The 18,287-nt window shown below is 43.3% G+C and overlaps 1 protein-coding gene across 1 annotated transcript in view; it reads left to right on the top strand.

Annotated features, from left to right (window-relative positions):
* LOC308158244 (rho GTPase-activating protein 6-like) overlaps positions 1-18,287 on the top strand; it is a gene marked incomplete at both ends in the record, with an annotated part of 79,553 nt that overhangs the window by 40,704 nt on the left and 20,562 nt on the right. The window contains one exon of the mRNA XM_080531838.1: positions 13,969-14,128. Within this exon, the coding sequence (XP_080387964.1) occupies positions 13,969-14,128 (160 nt within the window). The remainder of the gene's footprint in view (positions 1-13,968; positions 14,129-18,287) is intronic.

Here is an 18,287-nt window from a genome sequence, read left to right as displayed (position 1 = left end):
TTTCTGTCTGGTTTGTGTTCATAGAAGAAAAAGCTGAATGGATCTGTCTCCCAGGTGGCTTGTTGTTAGTTGTCTCTTCTATCACTTGTTTATGGCTGTGAGCTGACAGTGTCTCTATGCTTCAGAGGGTTTCAGACGAGAAGGCTCAGGGGTGTGTGTCTAATGAGAGGGACAGGTGAATGGGAGCCAAAAGCCATCCGTCAGGATAGTTGGGCCGTGAGGGCTGTTTTTCTCCTTTTCCTACCATACTATCTTATCTCTTGTGTGTGTACATTTCTCTTGTGTGTGGGCACGGTGAAGATTGAGTGAGTCCCTCACCGGACAGACCAAGCAAGTTCCTTCAGGGAATGCAATGGGAGATTTTCTTCTGTCTTTTTCTTTCGTGATTTATATATGCAAGCTTTAATGCAAGTTAAAGAGTATGAGACATTACTAACACCATGCACTGTCACGGGTAAAGCCATGGCGTTCCTCCCCTTGACACCACCGACTACACCATCATCCACGGGCCTCTCTATCTCTTGTCTTGAGCTGTCCATCCCTAAGAACACACTCTTTGAAGGAAACATTTGAAGGAACAGCTCACTTTCTTTCGCAGGGTTCTAATGATGAAAAGGAAATGGAGAGGAAAAAAAAGAAGAGTGTGTTCTCACATGGGAAACAGGCCTTTGAAAAACGCTACCCCTCTCTCAGACCCTCAGGAATAGCCAAGTTTGACTTGGAAGGACCCTAAGAAAACATTCAGAGCCGACGATTAAGGCCTAGCACTTTATCTCTTCCACTGCCAAGTTCAACAACATCTAAAAGGCTGGATGGGTTTGGTGACAGCCAGCAGATAGCTGGAGTAATGGCCAAACCCCTCTGTCTAAGAGAATCTCTTCTAGCCATGTTTAAGTCACAAAGTCACAGGTGAACAAGGCACAAAGAACATAGACTATGGAATCATACCATAGGTAGTCAAGCCATGCTACTGATAATACTTGACCATGGCGATGAATGTCAGTTTGCTTGAAAAGAGTCCAGTGCAACAGACGTCTCTCAGTGCACACGCCGTATCATGGTCTGTTAAGTTGTTTACTGTCGTCTGTTGATTAACTGAGGACTCTCCTGGATTTGTGTAGTTGTGAAATGACACTTCTATTGGACAGAGACTTCCTTATAGGTAGTGTGGGAATCATTCATCAATAGGGGAGAGGAGGAAGAACTTGTGTTATACAGTACTCGATGTGGTACCTGGGGCGTGATTTTGTTCTCAAACACAAGCTGTCAATACCTTGTTGTCTGTCTCTGTGTACGTGTGTGTGTGCTTGTGAGTGTGTGAGTGTGTATGTGTGTGTGTGTGTGTGTGTGTGTGTGCGTATGTGTGTCTGTGTGTCTGTGTGTCTCTAAGTATTGTTTCACGTCAGTCATAGTTTTTAATTTTAGATTTGAATAGTAAAACTCCACAGTTAAAATGTCTCCACAGCACAGGACTGTGGATAGGTCAGATGAAGGTTGGCGTGCCGGGGAGAGGAGTAGGGCTCGGCTCAACAATCTGCCCTTCAGTCAGGAAATCAATAAAGGACCAGCCGCCCAGTCTCTGACCTCCCTGATAGCCACTGCCCTGGTTTCTTGCTGACTATGCAGGCGGTTGGTGTTTGGAGGGTGTTTTTAAACCCAGGGACAAACAGCCGCCGGACTCCCGGCCACACTTCCCGGGGAACAAAGCCGCGCTGAGAGAGTGAGGGCTGCAGCTTTGGTCTTCAGGAAATGACACTTGTCTCACACTTCCTGAACCGAGAGAAATTAGCAACTGCTGACCACCGACCACAGCATGTGACATTGTGAGTCATTGGTGGTATTAATGTTTTGCACTGTCCAACACGATCCGATTCGTGTCCACTTTGGATGCAGTAGAGCTAAAATGTAACACACATTATAGCCTGAAATGATCTGTCTAATATCTATCTTTATCTATAAGCAAAGTCAACAACATGTGACGCACACACACACACACACACACACACACTCACACATACACACACACACACACACACACAGACACACACACACACACACACATACACACACTCACACATACATACACACACACACACACACGCACACACACACATAGTTGTGTCTTTTAAATGGAAGAAAAAGTACAACTCGCTCAACCATCAAGTAGCGGTGACCTTCTTGCAGAGTCATACCAGGGCCATGCATTCCGATTCAGTCATGGAAGTTTATTCGTCCAGGAGAAAGTTATGCGAACATTACATTCCATTTGGCAATATCAGCAATTGCATGTCTAAGTGTCAGCCACTGAATGACTGTTGGCTGGGGTCACAGATAAAATCAAAAAATCATGGGGTTCATAACAGAAACGCAACTGATCATAATGTTCATGGTGGTGATGTATCAACAGCAAGTATCGACATGAGCAATTGGTATTTTCTCGGCCATACCAACCTCTCCACAAAGGTGCTTATGAAGTGGCATTAGTTCAACTCACACAATCAATGTCCTATACATCATTACATTTTTGGGGGGTGATTTTAGTGAGTCACTCTGGTTTTGCACTCTTACAAACCATCTGCGGACTTCTTAGCGTCGTTGTGAGCGAGTATAAATGCTGCCATGTGTCTCATAAAGGTCCACAATCTGTCATCAAAGCTTTAAGAGAGCTCGGTAGAACAGGCCAAAGTGTTGTAATCCCCCATTTTAACAGTGTTTTTGTATTAGCGGGGCGAATTGGAGGGCTGGGGCCTTGTTCACAGTGGGCAAGTTTTAAGAGTTGCTAAAGCTATGCTACAGTAAAGCGTTGTAAATCGCTTCACATGGCAGTTCACTAAAGATGCTTTCAGAAGATTCAGCTTTGTCATAAAATAAAATCACCAAGCCATGAGGATCCCAGATTTTTCCACTCTACTGCGTGGCTGCAGTGTGTCTGGCTCGCAGGATATGATGCCGTAATGACGGCAGCTTGTTCCGAGGTCCCCGGTGTGTTTGTTGTCCTAGCGGGAGGGTCACAGGAAGACGAAACACACAGACGTTTTATGAATGAGAAGAATGGAGACAGACTTTTCACTGGGAAAAAGGCACTTTCTCTGGCAGCCAGCTGGTCTTGTCACCTGATCATTTGTTTATTTATTTGTATGTTTTTGCAATTGTATTGTTAATGAAGATACCAATAGAAACCCGTAACTAGTTCTTCTGATGATTCTCTATTTATTTGATCAGGCCTTCCAAAGGATGATTGTGGCACATTATTTCTTTTGGAATGGTTATGCAATGACATGTTCTCATGCCGTGGGTATGGCAGTGCACTCCGCTCGGACTTGGAGGGGGTTTCTATGGGAAACCAATGCCCAGTGGGATAGTTACCCAACTAGCTGAAAGACTGTTCAAGAGAGAGAGAGAGAGAGAGAGAGAGAGAGAGAGAGAGAGAGAGAGAGAGAGAGAGAGAGAGAGAGAGAGAGAGAGAGAGAGAGAGAGAGAGAGAGACTAGCTGCTCCTCCCATGACTGAAGGAACTGCAGGGTACAAAAATGGTCGATTGAAGCCTGATAGCAGCCCCACCTTTTGTGACACAGTTGATCACATACAGTGCAGCTATACTTCCAGCATGTCTCAACTATACCTTTGGAATGTTTGGAACCCATACCACTGTACCTAACTTCCACCACCAACCAGTTCCTTCATCATTATCGAAACATGCATATTATTTGATGCTGTTATAGTACACACATTACTTTTTGTATCTGTTGGGTTAGGGTTATGGAGAGATAAAGAGAGAGATCTCTGACTTGAGTTAAGACACACACACACACACACACACACACCCACAGGGTGAGCTGTATAGGGCTTTGAATACATTGTTATCAGGGCAGGCATTTTGGTGTATTTACCTCGAGAACTCTTTGGTTTACAAGTCTAATCAATAAAGGTGTGTGTGCCTGATTGTCTCCACAGGGAACCTATGTAAGCAGCCTAAAAGTAGGATTATTACCTGTGCTTTAGGACACAACACAATCTCTGTTCTCTCTCTCTCTCTCTCTCTCTCTCTCTCTCTCTCTCTCTCTCTCTCTCTCTCTCTAAGCCCTAAAATGATGTATTAGGAATGGTACTGCCTCTCCTGATGTAGGCTAGCTCAGGAGTTTTCACTGTGACTGATTACAAACAGCAATTACAGAAAGGCCATTCTGTCTCCACAGCTGTGGAGCCTTTGAAAAGGCTTGTACCTTATATGATCAATGCCTAATCAGTGTGCGGCTCCAAGGGGTAGGGGTCAGAAATGCATGCCCACTTTGAAACACAATAGGCTGACATGTGCATGTGTTAAGCAGATGGCCCTGCATGTCAGTGTGTGTGTGTGTGTGTGTGTGTCTGTGTCTGTATCTGTGTGTGTGTGTGTGTGTGTGTGTGTGTGTGTGTGTGTGCGTGTGTGCGTGTGTGTGCGTGTGTGCGTGTGTGTGTGTGTGTGTGGTATGCATGGGAAATGTTGGCCTCTTTGTTAATGTGTTTGTGTGTGAAAGAGAGGTTTTTAGATTATACTCTCGCTTTGATTGCTTTGTGATTGCCACTCAGCCTTTGCATATTTGGCAGCAGGTGTTTTTGCGTAGTTGTTTGAAGCATCACATTCACATTGAGATATTGACTGATCCAGGAGAGAAACATTTAGACATTGGCATTTCAATAGCAAAGGATCGAACGATTAACACATCTTTCTTAGATGATTTAGCCACGACTTACGATAAAGAGAGCAATGCACCAGGAGTCAGCGCAAGGGCTGCCTTTGTAGAACTAATCAGCAGATGCAGCTACAATCACACAGCAGCACTCCCAACTGGACGAGCCAGCTCATATTTTCCACATTTTCAGCGTTGACTAATCATTGAAAGCGCTCCATAATATATTACAATTAACCAGGTAGCTCACTACTTAACCATTAGCTCACTGCACTGTTGATCGACAAGGCTAGGGATTTTCCGCCTGGCATGTAGGAGAGATTACACACATTCCTTGGTGGTGGAGGTCTTGGCTGTTAGGAGAGAGAGAGAGAGAGAGCAGGGGAGTGCTTGAACGAAAGCACAGTGTTTTGGCTGGAGGGAGAGGGGGATGGGGAGGAGAGAAGGAAAGAGGTGAGAGGGTACTGAGTTAAGTCATATTATAGACTGAGCAGGGAAGTGGGAGGAAATATGTTCAAGGAGGTTCTTTGACGCACGCATGCAGGCACACACACACACACACACACACACACACACACACACACACACACACCAGACACACACACACACACACACACACACACACACACACACACACTCTCTCTCTCTCTCTCTCTCTCTCTCTCTTTCTCAAATAACTGCACAGAGACTAAATGGTGTGCGTGTACATGTTCTATGTGAAACCATTTTGTGATTTTAACTGTCAACAGGAAAAAGGCATGTTTAAATACCGCAGAGCAGGTTTGATTTGATCTCACCCAGAAACTCTTGCTTCTCCATAACAGTTAGATGTGCCTGATACCTGAGTGCCCTGTTTTCAGATTATGTAACAATGATATATCATATATACTCTTAACCTCTAGGTTGGAATTCATTGTTGCCCTAGGGCACATTCAATAATATCATGACATGTCATGTATGATATATGTTCTCCAGATGTGCTAAATCTACATGGTCTCCCTTCATAATTTGAACAAGCAAGGCTTATTTACCCATCCCTTGTAACACTATGCATACAATATTTCGATATTTATTGAATCTCTGCTTCCCATAGCTTTCTTATCTTGCTGTGGTTGGTCATTTCTATGCATTTTTCTGCATGCTGATGAGGTGAGACCTTCTGATTGTGATAAGCCCAAATTGTCTGATATTTACTTTTGTATTGATGAATTAGGAGTTTAATTAATAATAATAATTTTACCATTTAGCAGACACTTTTAATCCAAAGCGATTTACAATTACGAATTACAGGGACATTCCCCCTGGAGTAACTGAGGGCTAAGTACCTTACTCAAGGGCACACTAGTAGTGATGTGGTTTCAGGTGGGATTTGAACTCACAACCTTCCAATCACAAGTCCAACTCACTATCCACTAGACCACCACTACCCCAGTTTCCCCTATCCCACCTTTCCTCTGGCAGTGAGATGGACAGGTGGAGGGGCCTATTAATCCTTTATCTCTGACAGGCCAACGAGAGCCAGCAGCAGTGTAATTACAAGCAGATGTTAACTTTGGTGACGTTCCAGCGCTACACCAAGTAATCCATTACCTGTCGGAGTAAACGCCACCTGTAAAAAGACAATAATGAGGGGCGCTTAGGTGGCGTAGCGGGTTAAGCGTCGACCATGTAACCGCAGGGTCCCCGGTTCGATTCCGGCCAGGGATATATCCTGCATGTCATCCCTCCTCTCTCTCTCACCCATCCTTCCTGTCTAAATCTTCACTGTATCTGTCAAATAAAATAAAATACAATTATGAGTGGGACTGCCCCACTCAGAAAAAGAAATGATGAAAAAGTTACATTTCTTCAATCTGATCTCATCTCTGATCTTAACACATCCCCTCCTCTCTTCCCGGGTCACAGTATCAGCCGGTATCCCTATGAGAAATTGGGAGGCCTCTCTCAAATTCCTCTCCAGATGTGCACTGCGATGTGATGTCCTCCTCAGTGGATTGTAGAGACACAGTCGTTTTTTTTCTTTTTCTGGGAGCAGATGTTCCCATAATGGGTGTAGAGTGCATTCTTCTTCATAAAGTAAATTATTTTTGTAATGGTTGTAGGTTTTTTGTGTGTGAGGTGATGGGGCTAAACTGCTTGCCCACAGTCATGTTTTTGTTTGTTTACTCTCTGAGTGAATTGGATTCTATTCTATTCTGATTACAGTATTGTGATGTAGAGTAACAGTTGGTCCTTTAATGGGTTATTCATATAACAATGTGATTATTGCTCCTTTAGCTGGTAATTGTTTTGATAAGTAGTCGTCAAAAGAAGAAGAACATTGTAGGAGTTGTCAAATGACAGTTGCCATAACATACTAATAACTGCTATGTGATAACATAATTACAATGCCATAGCAGTATGTACTGTATGTGTGATAACCAACCTTCAAAAGCAGGGGATAGTACTCAAGCCAGGAATGTATCTAATAGAAAATAACACATTGTCTTTGGAAGAGTGTAAGCTAAGGCTATTGTTCCCAACTTGACTCAGTAGTGTTTCCAATTATGTGTTTTGGAAGATACAGATATAATGTAATGGTGTTTGCTCCTGCTGATGCTGGTTAAGTTAGATGACTTGAGCATCATTGGAAAGCTAATGGATATATTGATCTTATTCTTAATTTAAGACAACAGAGAATTCTACTCAGTGCACTAACCAGAAGAGATGTTTTATGGTGTAACTGATTTTGTACCTCTGATATTATGTCCATCCTCGAGGTCAGTCTCTTATGCAAGTTCCGGTTATTGTCAATTCGACGGAGGTTGCCATGGTAATGTTTTCCTCAGTTCCTGCAACACTTGAGTCTCTGTGTGTATGTTACCATGGAAGCGTATTGTTCTGTGTCACCTGTGTCCTCGATAATAGAGATTGTAAAAATACATTATGCTGATTCAACACTGTCTTGTGATAGGTGTCATCATTCGTACGTACGCGACACTCTGAGCCTTGACCGACCTGTATTGTAGGACATGGATTAGAAAGCATCCGTGATAAAAAAAAGATCCTAATCTGTAAGATTCATGCACCCTCCCATTGTCTCGTAAGGGACACTATTTATATGTTACAAAACTATGAAAACTAGATATACATCAATAGGTACGGTTGCATGAAGTCACTTTTAGGATGATGTATGCACTGTTAAGTTTGCACAGCTGTGGGTAAAAAATAAAAACTAATTTGTTTCATATGAAATGTGAGTTGCTCAGCTGGCTGGCTCACTGAACAGACTATGCTAGTTTTTGTGTATATTTCCAAACTAAATAATGGCTGAACCTTCAACCATCAAAGTCCTATGCTAGTTTAAAGGACATTTAGCTATGAAATTGGCTGGAGAAAAACCTGAAAAAGAGTTGACATTAACTTACGAGTAGTCTACACATTTAACCAAGGTAACAACATGACATGATCCCATTACCATGTAGCAGACAGATCAGTGGACTCAATGGACAATGGATTCAACATTGACAACAAATTAATATACTGTAGGAATGACTAATATATATTTGTGACGACGTGCAAAAAAGTAATCTATTAATTAGTAGACACATACAGTAGGGCTGGTTTCTCTGACACAGATTACCCCACTCACAATCACAGTTTATTTGTTGCCAAACCAACATGTAAGTCTGGACAAGCTAGATGCAAGATACTGGCTCTGATTGAAGACTGTCTGAATGTGCATGTGTATAGATATAGAGAATATTTCAGTTACAGATGTGGAGCAGGCTTGATGGTTTGATATGAGATAAAAGCATGGAGTCTTTTCATTAGGGAACAGCACTGGCCCTTATAGTTTACACATGCACAATGATTTTCCAGGGTAAATCTACAGTGAATGGCCATTAATCAAATACTGTAGCATTCTGTTCCCTATTTACACTGCATGCTTTCTGAATGCAACCAGACTGTTTTGGATGCCTCAACATTAGTCTAATTATTGTAGGTTGTGACTCATGTTGTCCTGCAAGTCAAAGTACAGCATAACATGATTGTCGATGGTACATTCAAAATGTCATTAAAGGTTCAAGACATTAAAGGTTTCAAAAGCTTTTTCAAATCTATAAAATGAACTACATTAAACAAAATGGTTAATACAAGATCTTACAGATAAGAGTACTGTTAGATAACAGGACGCCAGTATCTATTGACAGAAATAATATTCAATATATAATATATATTGAACAAATTCAAAATACATAACCGGATTAAACCAACCATTTATACAATGTAATCCAAATAGGAAGCTTGGCAACCATAGGGTAAACACATATTACAGTTTGAAGGTACAATTATTTTACATTCATCCCACTAACATCACCTTTGATGAGCAAGACATGAGTATCATAATATAATGTCCGTACAGGCATCACAAGGAACAAACTGTATCGCATTATTACAGTATAGCTTCCAGCTGATTTGGAGGTGGAATTTGGTGTTAATTCAATTCCCCGATTTCACTGGGAAATTAAATTGAACTGATGACAACTTTTGGGAGGGAATGACAGGGGTTCTATATGCGCAAGTCAGGGAACCAGCTTGTAATGAAGGTGAGCTTGTTTTCAAGCTCAGAATGGATATGATGTGAGAGTGAGTGAGTGGTGGAAAAATAAATGTTTAAAAACCCACAGAGGTGGTGGAGGGAGCACTAATGCTGTGTTTATGTAACGAGAAGGCCATATGTGGGAGACCATGCAGGTCCCAGTGCTGAGGGGGTTGGGGCAGTAGTAGCTATGGTTAATACTGAACTGTGAACCATAATCCCTCATCAACTCTGTGGTCCTTAGCCAAGTTTATGAATGAATGAATGAATGAATGGTCTTTATTGTCATTAATATAGTACAGGTACCATACAACGAAATTTGTGAGGGGGCGGCTCTAATGGTGCTAGGAAAAAAAATACAAATAATTAATGTAGAGGTTTTCCCCATAATATTGTTCCGCAGGCAAAGGTTTACAGTTTAGAGATAGTTGGGGACAATAGTGTCGAATGTGAATCTTAGTACTTATGGCAACAGTTTTAATCTTGAGATTAAAAATGATGAATTATTCTCTCTCACTGGGCATGTCATGTCAAGGAAGCTCATTATGGCTGTGTTAACTAAGTACAACCCATCAGATCACCCAGTGGATAAACTTCTGTGGATAAAGATTGTTTCTTAATACCTGCTGGTATGAAGCAAATTAGCTTTGTACACCAGGCACTTTTCAAAGTCAAATCCAGTCCTGTTGTTGTCGTCGTCTTTTCAGTATATCAGAGGGTTGTGAGGTTCGAAGGAAGCTTGTGTGGTATTGCTTCATAAAAAACCTTGCTATAGGGTATACCCTATACATAGCATTTAGGCCTGCAGTAACACTGTTCCATAAACATTCCATAAAGGTTCCGTAGACAGAATTCTTTGGAATTGAGACTCATCCATCCTTTTCAACCCCCTGAGCTGAACAGCTCAAGCGAGTAGCAGCCCCCTGCTTTTCCAGCTGTTTCCCTCTTCTTTTCCCCGGCTCCACGGATTTCACAAGTGCCACGCACTGACAAGTCCTCTGGCCGTCCCCGGCCATCGCCCCCCTCAGGCTGTGTGCACGCCCAGTGGAGGGGACCAGGATGGAACGAGGAGCTTCATGCTCTCAAGCCGCCAGTAATAGGCCAACATAACAGGGGTGCTTTCATATGCACTGAGCAGCGCTAATGAAGTGGTTTATTTTTGATTAAGCCCACTGGGCTGGATCCTAGTTAGACGGCATTAGGGTGGGTGAAAGGCTCGTCCTCTTACAGCTGCGTAGGGCTGCTATTTCCACATGTTGTTCTTCACGGGCTGGTGAATGATGGGATTGTTCCTCCTGGTTGGGTCATTTTGGAAGCAACTTAGGTGGGTCCGGTATCTGAAAAGAAGAAAAACTGTTAAAAAAAAGTTCCTGTCCAAAAGGTTTATTGCATAACCGCTGTCTTAATGCTAAGTGAGGTTTTAAAGAGTGTGTAAAGGTAGGATCAGTACACATAGTGAGTCGTCTTTTGTGGGATTAGATTACCTTTTGCAAGAATGGACCTACTTGCGTAGGGAGGAAGGGCCAATCCCAATTCACCCCTACGGCTTCGTTTTGCGTGTTCACGTTTAGGGTAGGGGTGTCCCGATTCATTTTTCATCGAGGGCTAGGGGGAAGGGGGAGGGCTATCCACGGCTTCGTTTGGAGATTTTTCATGACCAGACTACGTTCGGAGCCATACCTCTACCTCCCAGCATGCATTGCGAATCATCTACAGAAATCAGATTTTGCAGTTCCACAGTCCAGCGTGCAGGGAATTGCCGACATGTGTGAAAGGGAGCAACACAGGAATCTACTGGCATTTGGCTCATGTGTGAACGGCGAAAATGGCCGGTCGACACAGCTTGGGATTCCATGGAAATTACAGGGAACTATGTGTGAAAGGGGCTTTAGACTACCGAGACTACCGAGACTATGTGATCCTAAATAAACTATATGAAAAAGCTGTCCTGGACAAGGCTAACAAGATCATCGCAGACCCCCAACATCCGCTCTCCACAGAATACGAAGTTCTCCCCCTAGGTAGAAGGCTTCGCATGCCAAGATGTAACTATAAGCTCTTAAAACTATCATTTGTCCCATTCTCCATTAAACTAATCAATTCTCTCAAGCAGAAACGATGATTAGGACATGATCACCATCACCTGCACTTTATCTTAGACACCACTTGAAGGGCCATGTGCAATATTCGAAAACACCACTTGAAGGGTTATGTGCAATATATATTTATACCAAATGATGCCATGTCCAGGTGGAAACTGCTGCCAATGTCACTCAATGTTTGTTGCTGTCCTGTTGTTTACTTTGTCTACTGTATGTTGTATGTATCGTCACTGTTGCACTTGAAGCATGAAAGTACCATGCCCAAGACAAATTTCCCCTCGGGGACAATAAAGTACAATCAATCAATCAATCAATCAAGACACCGGAGCACTCATATCTGCGCGTTTGTCACAGGGTGCCAGTTCCTCTGCAACAAACGCAGGGATTGTATGAGTGTCCCGGCGTCCGAGTCCAATGGAAGCATCAGCACAGCCTTCCCATAGAAATACATCGGAGCGCGATTCACATTTCCGAGATGTACAATCCTGTTTATTTAGAAATGAATTATTACCTGTGGCGTTTGACAGCGGATGATGGTAGACACATTTAATGTAAAGTTATCTATCTAACATTAGGCTGTTGTGCATGATAGTCGCACGTTTTGACCTAGTTCCATGTACCGTATTTTCCGGACTATAAGTCGCATCAGTCAAAAAATGCGACATTAAGAGGAAAAAAACACATATAAGTCGCACTGGACTATAAGTCGCATTTATTTAGAAATATATTTCACAAAATCCAAGACCAAGAACAGACATTAATCTGGAAAGGCACGTTTATTCAACTACACAATAGCACACAGAACAACAGGCTGAATAGAAGTCTGGTATGTTAACATAACACATTAACAGTTATTCAGCAACACAATAGCATAAAGAACATACCTGGGAAGCTGAATAGGCTAAATTAACATAACAAGCCAGCGAGTCCAACAAGCAAGTTACCAGTAAGCAAGTTCACCAAGCTACCGTTTGCTTAGCTTCAACAAGCTAATGTTTTAGATAACTTCTTCAGGGGTTTCGGAGCAGCATATAGTTGTCACAAGCCCAGAGCGGCCCAGAGCGGCCCAGAGCGCCCTCTGTCGGCTGTAATAATAATAATACATTGAATTTATATAGCGCTTTTCCGAGGCTCAAAGACGCTGACAATGTAGACGGTAATGTTTACTCCTTGGTTCATGTCAGTCAGTATGAAATTATATATATATTGATATATAAGTCGCACCTGACTATAAGTCGCAGGACCAGCCAAACTATGAAAAAAAGCGCGACTTATAGTCCGGAAAATACGGTAACATTTCCCCCCCCTTGATGGTATATGACGATATAGCTGTATAGCGGCACTTATTAAACTAAAACAACCCGCAATCTAATCCGAGCAGTTGTTATTATGTCATATTATTGATGGATGTGCCATTTTTGATGGAGAGCAGTGAGCGGGAGACTGGATTTGCGCTCCCTGTGTAACGTTAACGTTACAAGTTTTAAGGGTGATCTGTGCATGATAGTGCTGCATTTTGACATTATTCATGTTGCATTTCCCCCCGTTGAGCTGTATAGCGGCACTTATTAAACAAAAACAACCGTTGTCTATCTAACGTTACATATTTTAAGGCTGATTTGCGCATGATAGTCATGCATTTTTACATGTCTATTTCCCCCCTTTAATGGCATATGACGCCCGAAATGTAACTAAAGTTCAGCCGCGAAGTTTTTGCACTGTTGTGCTATATCAGTGCAGACTGGCAGGGTAGGAGCACAGGTTAATAACCTACAGAGCACCGTTATTCTGTCATGGTCTGATAATGAAGCATTGTTCTTTTTTATTTGATGACTTGTTTGATCGATGAACTTAAGTTGTGAATGAATCGCGAGCGTCAATGCTTTTCTATGACACTACTGATGACGTATCAGGGTCTTGAAGGGTTGTCCCATTTCATAGGGAAAGATTTTAACCACTATGGCTTCTGGCTCTGTTTCCGAGGCCTTGGCTCAAAAGGGGGTGGCACTCGAAAACGAGCCGTAGGGGTAGAAAAGGGAATCGGGATTGGGCCTTAGAGACTTCCTTTCCAGAAAGGTTCTATTAGAGAGTGACTTTTTCATGCTTGTATCAATTCAAATAAGTGTGTGCGCGTGTGTGTGTGTGTGTGTGTGTGTGTGTGTGTGTGTACAATCTCCCTCGTCCACATCTCTGACTGGTCCAACCAGAGTGTACACGGCTGATTCCCCTGTCTGCCAGTTCTCAGAGTTGACACAGGGGAATGCGCGGCCATAGATCCAGGGGATTCAGATGACTTATGAGTTAATTAGGAAGCTCTCCTTGGGCTGCCTGCCAGTCCAGCCATCCACTCCTACCCTTACTCCCCCTCTCTTTCTCTCTGGCCGTATGCTATACTGTCTGCTATATGCAGAGCTGTATACATCCATCATATAGGCCGGTTATCCTGAGTTGCTCTTTCTAAAAGCATACCGTAGTTACTCAGGTACAGAATGCTGCTGCGTTTGTATGGAGAGATTTTTATATGAGGGTAGTGTTCATGGGATGGGAGTTTGTGTCGGAATACACAATGACTGTAAATGGTCTCAAGCAGTTTTCTTTTCTCATCTCTCTCTCAGGGTGACTTCACCTGGAACAGCTTGTCAGGGCGGAGTGTGCATCTCAAGCCGGTGGCCATCCAGAGCCTATCAGAGCTGGAGCGGGCTCGCCTACGGGAAGTGGCTTTCAACCGCCTTCATCAGGACTACGACCTGGGCTGCCAGATCACCATACCTAAAGGTGCAGTGTGTGTGTGTGTGTGTGTGTGTGTGTGTGTGTGTGTGTGTGTGTGTGTGAGTGTGTGTGTGTGTGTGTGTGTTTGTGTGTGTGTGTGTGTATGTGTGTGTGTGTGTGTGTGTATGTGTGTGTATGAGTGTGTATGAGTGTGTGTGTGTGTGTATATGTGTGTATGTGTGTGTGTGTATGTGTGTGTATGAGTGTGTGTGTGTGTGTGTGTGTGTGTGTTTGTGTGTTTGTGTGTGTGTGTGTGTGTGTGTGTGTGAGTGTGTGTGTGTGTGTGTGTGAGAGTGTGTGTGTGTTTGTGTATGTGTGTGTGTGTGTGTGTGTGTAAACTACTTGTTCACTCGTACAAGTATTTCAACAAACAATATTCTAATGTACGGTATCAAGCCTTTGACATTACTTATAGTAAATCAATGTCAGCTAATCTCATTAAGACACACAAGACAACCTTGACATTCTCCTATAGAGTGTGTTTAGGTAAGCTGCTCAAGTGTATATGATTTGCATTATGCATTTTCAGTCAGAAGGTTCGGTCACAATGTCAGGCGACACTTTTTAAATAACGACTTGAAAACTCTCCACCACAGGGCCATATTCTGGGCAAGTCATGCTTTTTGCAGGGCTATACAGTATATTAGCCAGGCCCTGCATTCCAGGCGAAGGTTATACCTCTCCCTAGAATGATTTAATGAGTTTGTCTGTGTTCCTTATGAATTCCATAACCCCTCCACCATGTGCTAGTGAGATATTTCAGCACCATGAATGTGGGTTTTTCACTCAGCTGGTTCTGTTATTTATCTTTCGCCTGGGTCGGATTGCCAGTGTTCAACGAAGGCCCAATGTGCTCCAAAAAAGAGAGAAAAGAAAAGGGCTCATTGGATCATTTCATGAGTCGGAGTCAGGAAGAGAGGACTGGAGGTTCCTGGGATTTCCGTGCAGTTTAGCCATCTGACAAGAATCCAAACCATTTCCTCCCTCTCTCACTCTCTTTCTTTCTCATTCTCCCCCTTCTCTAAACTTCTATGCTTCACCATTGTCTCTCTTTTTGAGTTTGCTATTTCACAATGATATGCACGTAGGTCATGCACGTAGGTCATGCACGTCATGCACGTAGGTCATCATGAATTGTCTGTCAGCACCACGTGCCATGATAAAAGAGCTGTAGATTTGACAAGAGCCAATGGGTAAAAGCTTTGGCTGGATGGAACAACAACTGCATTGAGTCACCACAAACATTTAAATAATAAATCATGTTATTGGAGACCTGATTAGATGTCTGGATGTTTTGGCAATTGATGAGAGGGATATTTAGCCAATGAGGTTTCCGACCCCCTATAGTCCAAGATGCCAGGATTTCTCCTGCATTAATCAAAGTTGTCATAGATCTTGTTGACAGCTGACAAAACGGCTCTATCCTGCTCAAGATTAATCCCACATTAAAGTGTGTAAGTAAGTCATAAATCAAGTTATCCTTTCTCATCTTATTATCAAGATATGTTTGTGTGCTGTGTGATCTTAACCTGATATGCCCAGTGGAATGAGGCTATATGAAAGACCTGTGTTTACAGCATTACGGGTGATTTCATATTTTAGATTTTACACGTAAGATACATTCCTCTCTCCGTTCGTCATTAAGTGGGGCCCTCAGAGGGACAGGAAAGCCCCAGGATCAAGAGAAAATGAATGTCATTTGTCTCCTCCCTCTCTCCTTATCATCTATTGATAAAACGACTCAATCAGAGGCAAATACACACTAATCATTTTTAATCTGCATCTTAATAACTAAAGTTAACAAATGTGACCAAGGTTCTCTAAAGGAGATGAAGAAGACCCCTCACTAGGGAAATGCTTTCTTGTGTACCTTTCGTTGAAGACCCTATTCAATAATGCCTAGACAGACGCTTGCAAGAAATAGCCCCGCCTTTCAACCGTCCAAAATAAGGGACACAGCAAGAGCGGCATTTAAACCAGCATAACCACTCTTTATGAGCTCAGCGTGAGAGGGGCAACAATGTGAGGGGTCTCCCTGATCTCCTTCAAAGAACCTGGGTTATTTGTAATCCTGAGTTCTCTCTCAGTCAACTCAGTTTGAACCCTTCACTATGGGACCCTGCAAAAGGCCCAGATCGCCTTATGAATGAATGGACTTTATTGTCATTGCTACAGTACAGGTACCAAACAACGAAATTTAGGAACCTGTACGGATCCAGGGATATACAGTATACCCCCAATCTGCATCACACAGTATCCCAAACCAACACCAGAGAGGGTGCAGTCACCTCCAGGCTACGAAACCAGGTTTAAGACGTTTGAAAGTATGTGGAGACGCCCAGAGCTGGGAGCGGCGCATATCCCTGTGACAGAGACAGGGAGCCGCAATCTCAGGGAATTGTAAGCCTCAACAATGCAAAGGCAAAGGACCGGAAGTTGCCAGGGTGTAGAACTGAGAAAAATGAGTGTGTCGGGCTGTCACAGGCTGTCACTGACTAGCCTGTACGACATGAAAAAAGCATCCATTGCGTGCATGATTTACGATTACTTATAGCTGGCAAGCCATCTCGTTATTGTTTGTTTCCAATACTTTGTTTGCATTCTGATCGCATATGGGAGCAGTTAGTAGATTGCCTTGGTGTCTTGGTGTCTGCGTTTCCAAGCCATCTCCGCCAACATTTTGCCTTGAGAGCAATGGGCCATTCTTACCAGCTCGATGTAAACGTTAGTAAAAACAACCGCTGCGAAACTCCTTTACACTTTATTCAAGTTGCTGTGTGTGTGGCAGAATTGCTTCGATGACTTATCTTAATAAGCATAACACTGTAACTCCAGCATGGTAAACAGTAACTTCACATTGATGCGCAGCAATTGAGTAACTCAATTTGAGGAGCCTCTGTAGAAAATGGACTGCACTTATATCGCGCCTTTATCCAAAGCGCTTTACAACGGCCTCTCATTCACCCATTCACACACACACATTCACACACCAATGGCGGCAAGCTACCATGCAAGGCGCCGGCCCGCTCACTGGGAGCAAGTTGGGGTTCAGTGTCTTGCCCAAGGAAACTTCAACATGTGGCCAGCCAGGGCTTGAACCGCCGATCTGCCGACCTTGCGATCATTAGACGGCGGCTCTAGCCTCTGTAGACTGCCTCCAGGAAGGGCATGTCTGACTTGGAGGAGACCCCATCCTTCGGATCCCACCTTGCGGTAGGTTGGGCAGAAGAGAGGGAGTCCAGTCTTCAACCCCATGGGAGAACTGTGTTTTGGAGGTTCAGCCAGATAGCTCTCTAGCCTCGCTGTCATTGTCCTCGTCTTCATTCGTCTCCTCATGGGCCGTAGCCATGTTGGGGCCTCAAGGCTCACTCAGCGATGGTGGAAGAGTTGAGGGGGCTTTCTCCAGAAGAGGGCTGCCCCTCCCCTCCTCTACGAGGGGTTCTGCGACAAGGAAACCCTCCATCTACCTGACCCTCCTTCTGAGTACCTCAGTATCCAGCAGTGTGCATAGTTTGCAGAACAAGATGTCGAGAAGCAAATTGAGGTGGGCAGACTTTGTAACTTTAGCTAACTAGCTTGGTATTATGTTAAACTAGTAAGTGCTCAAATAGTCCTAGATGCTAACTAGCCAACCCTCCTGTGAACAAGGCGCTAACATTTCTCACCCAAAGTGCTTTTTCAAAGCTACCTTTGAAGTTGACCGACTGTCCAAGTGTGTCTCGCTGGCAGGGGTTCATATTATTTCAAAGAATTGTGAGAATACAAGCCAGCTACAGAGCTTCTCATGTTAGCCTCATAAGTTGAAAACCGTTGAACTTGGCTTGCCAAATTTTTCAATAATCTTTTATTGAATACTGAACAGCAGGATTCCAGTAGAGACAACCAAATTCCCCAGGAGGATCATAGCATTCTCAATAGAACAGTTAATTTAAGTTATAGCTAGCTACAAGAACACGACTACAGTGAGCTTCGGACAGTCAGCGAGTGAAGAGTGGAAAGGATAAAATCGTTATCTCATGAAAGTGTCCCCGGCATGTACCAGGCATTAGGTACACAAGAGTATGTGTCCCATAGTGAGGGTCGAACCAAGTTCACTGAAAGAGAACCCAGTGCTCTTGCTTAAGCAAAGTGGTTTGATCATTTCCAAAATGGTGATGGTGTGTGA

Source organism: Nansenia antarctica (assembly GCF_963989245.1).
Source record: "Nansenia antarctica genome assembly, chromosome: 5".
In the NCBI taxonomy this organism is placed as follows: Eukaryota; Metazoa; Chordata; class Actinopteri; order Argentiniformes; family Microstomatidae; genus Nansenia; species Nansenia antarctica.
This window is presented reverse-complemented; position numbering and strand designations above follow the sequence as displayed.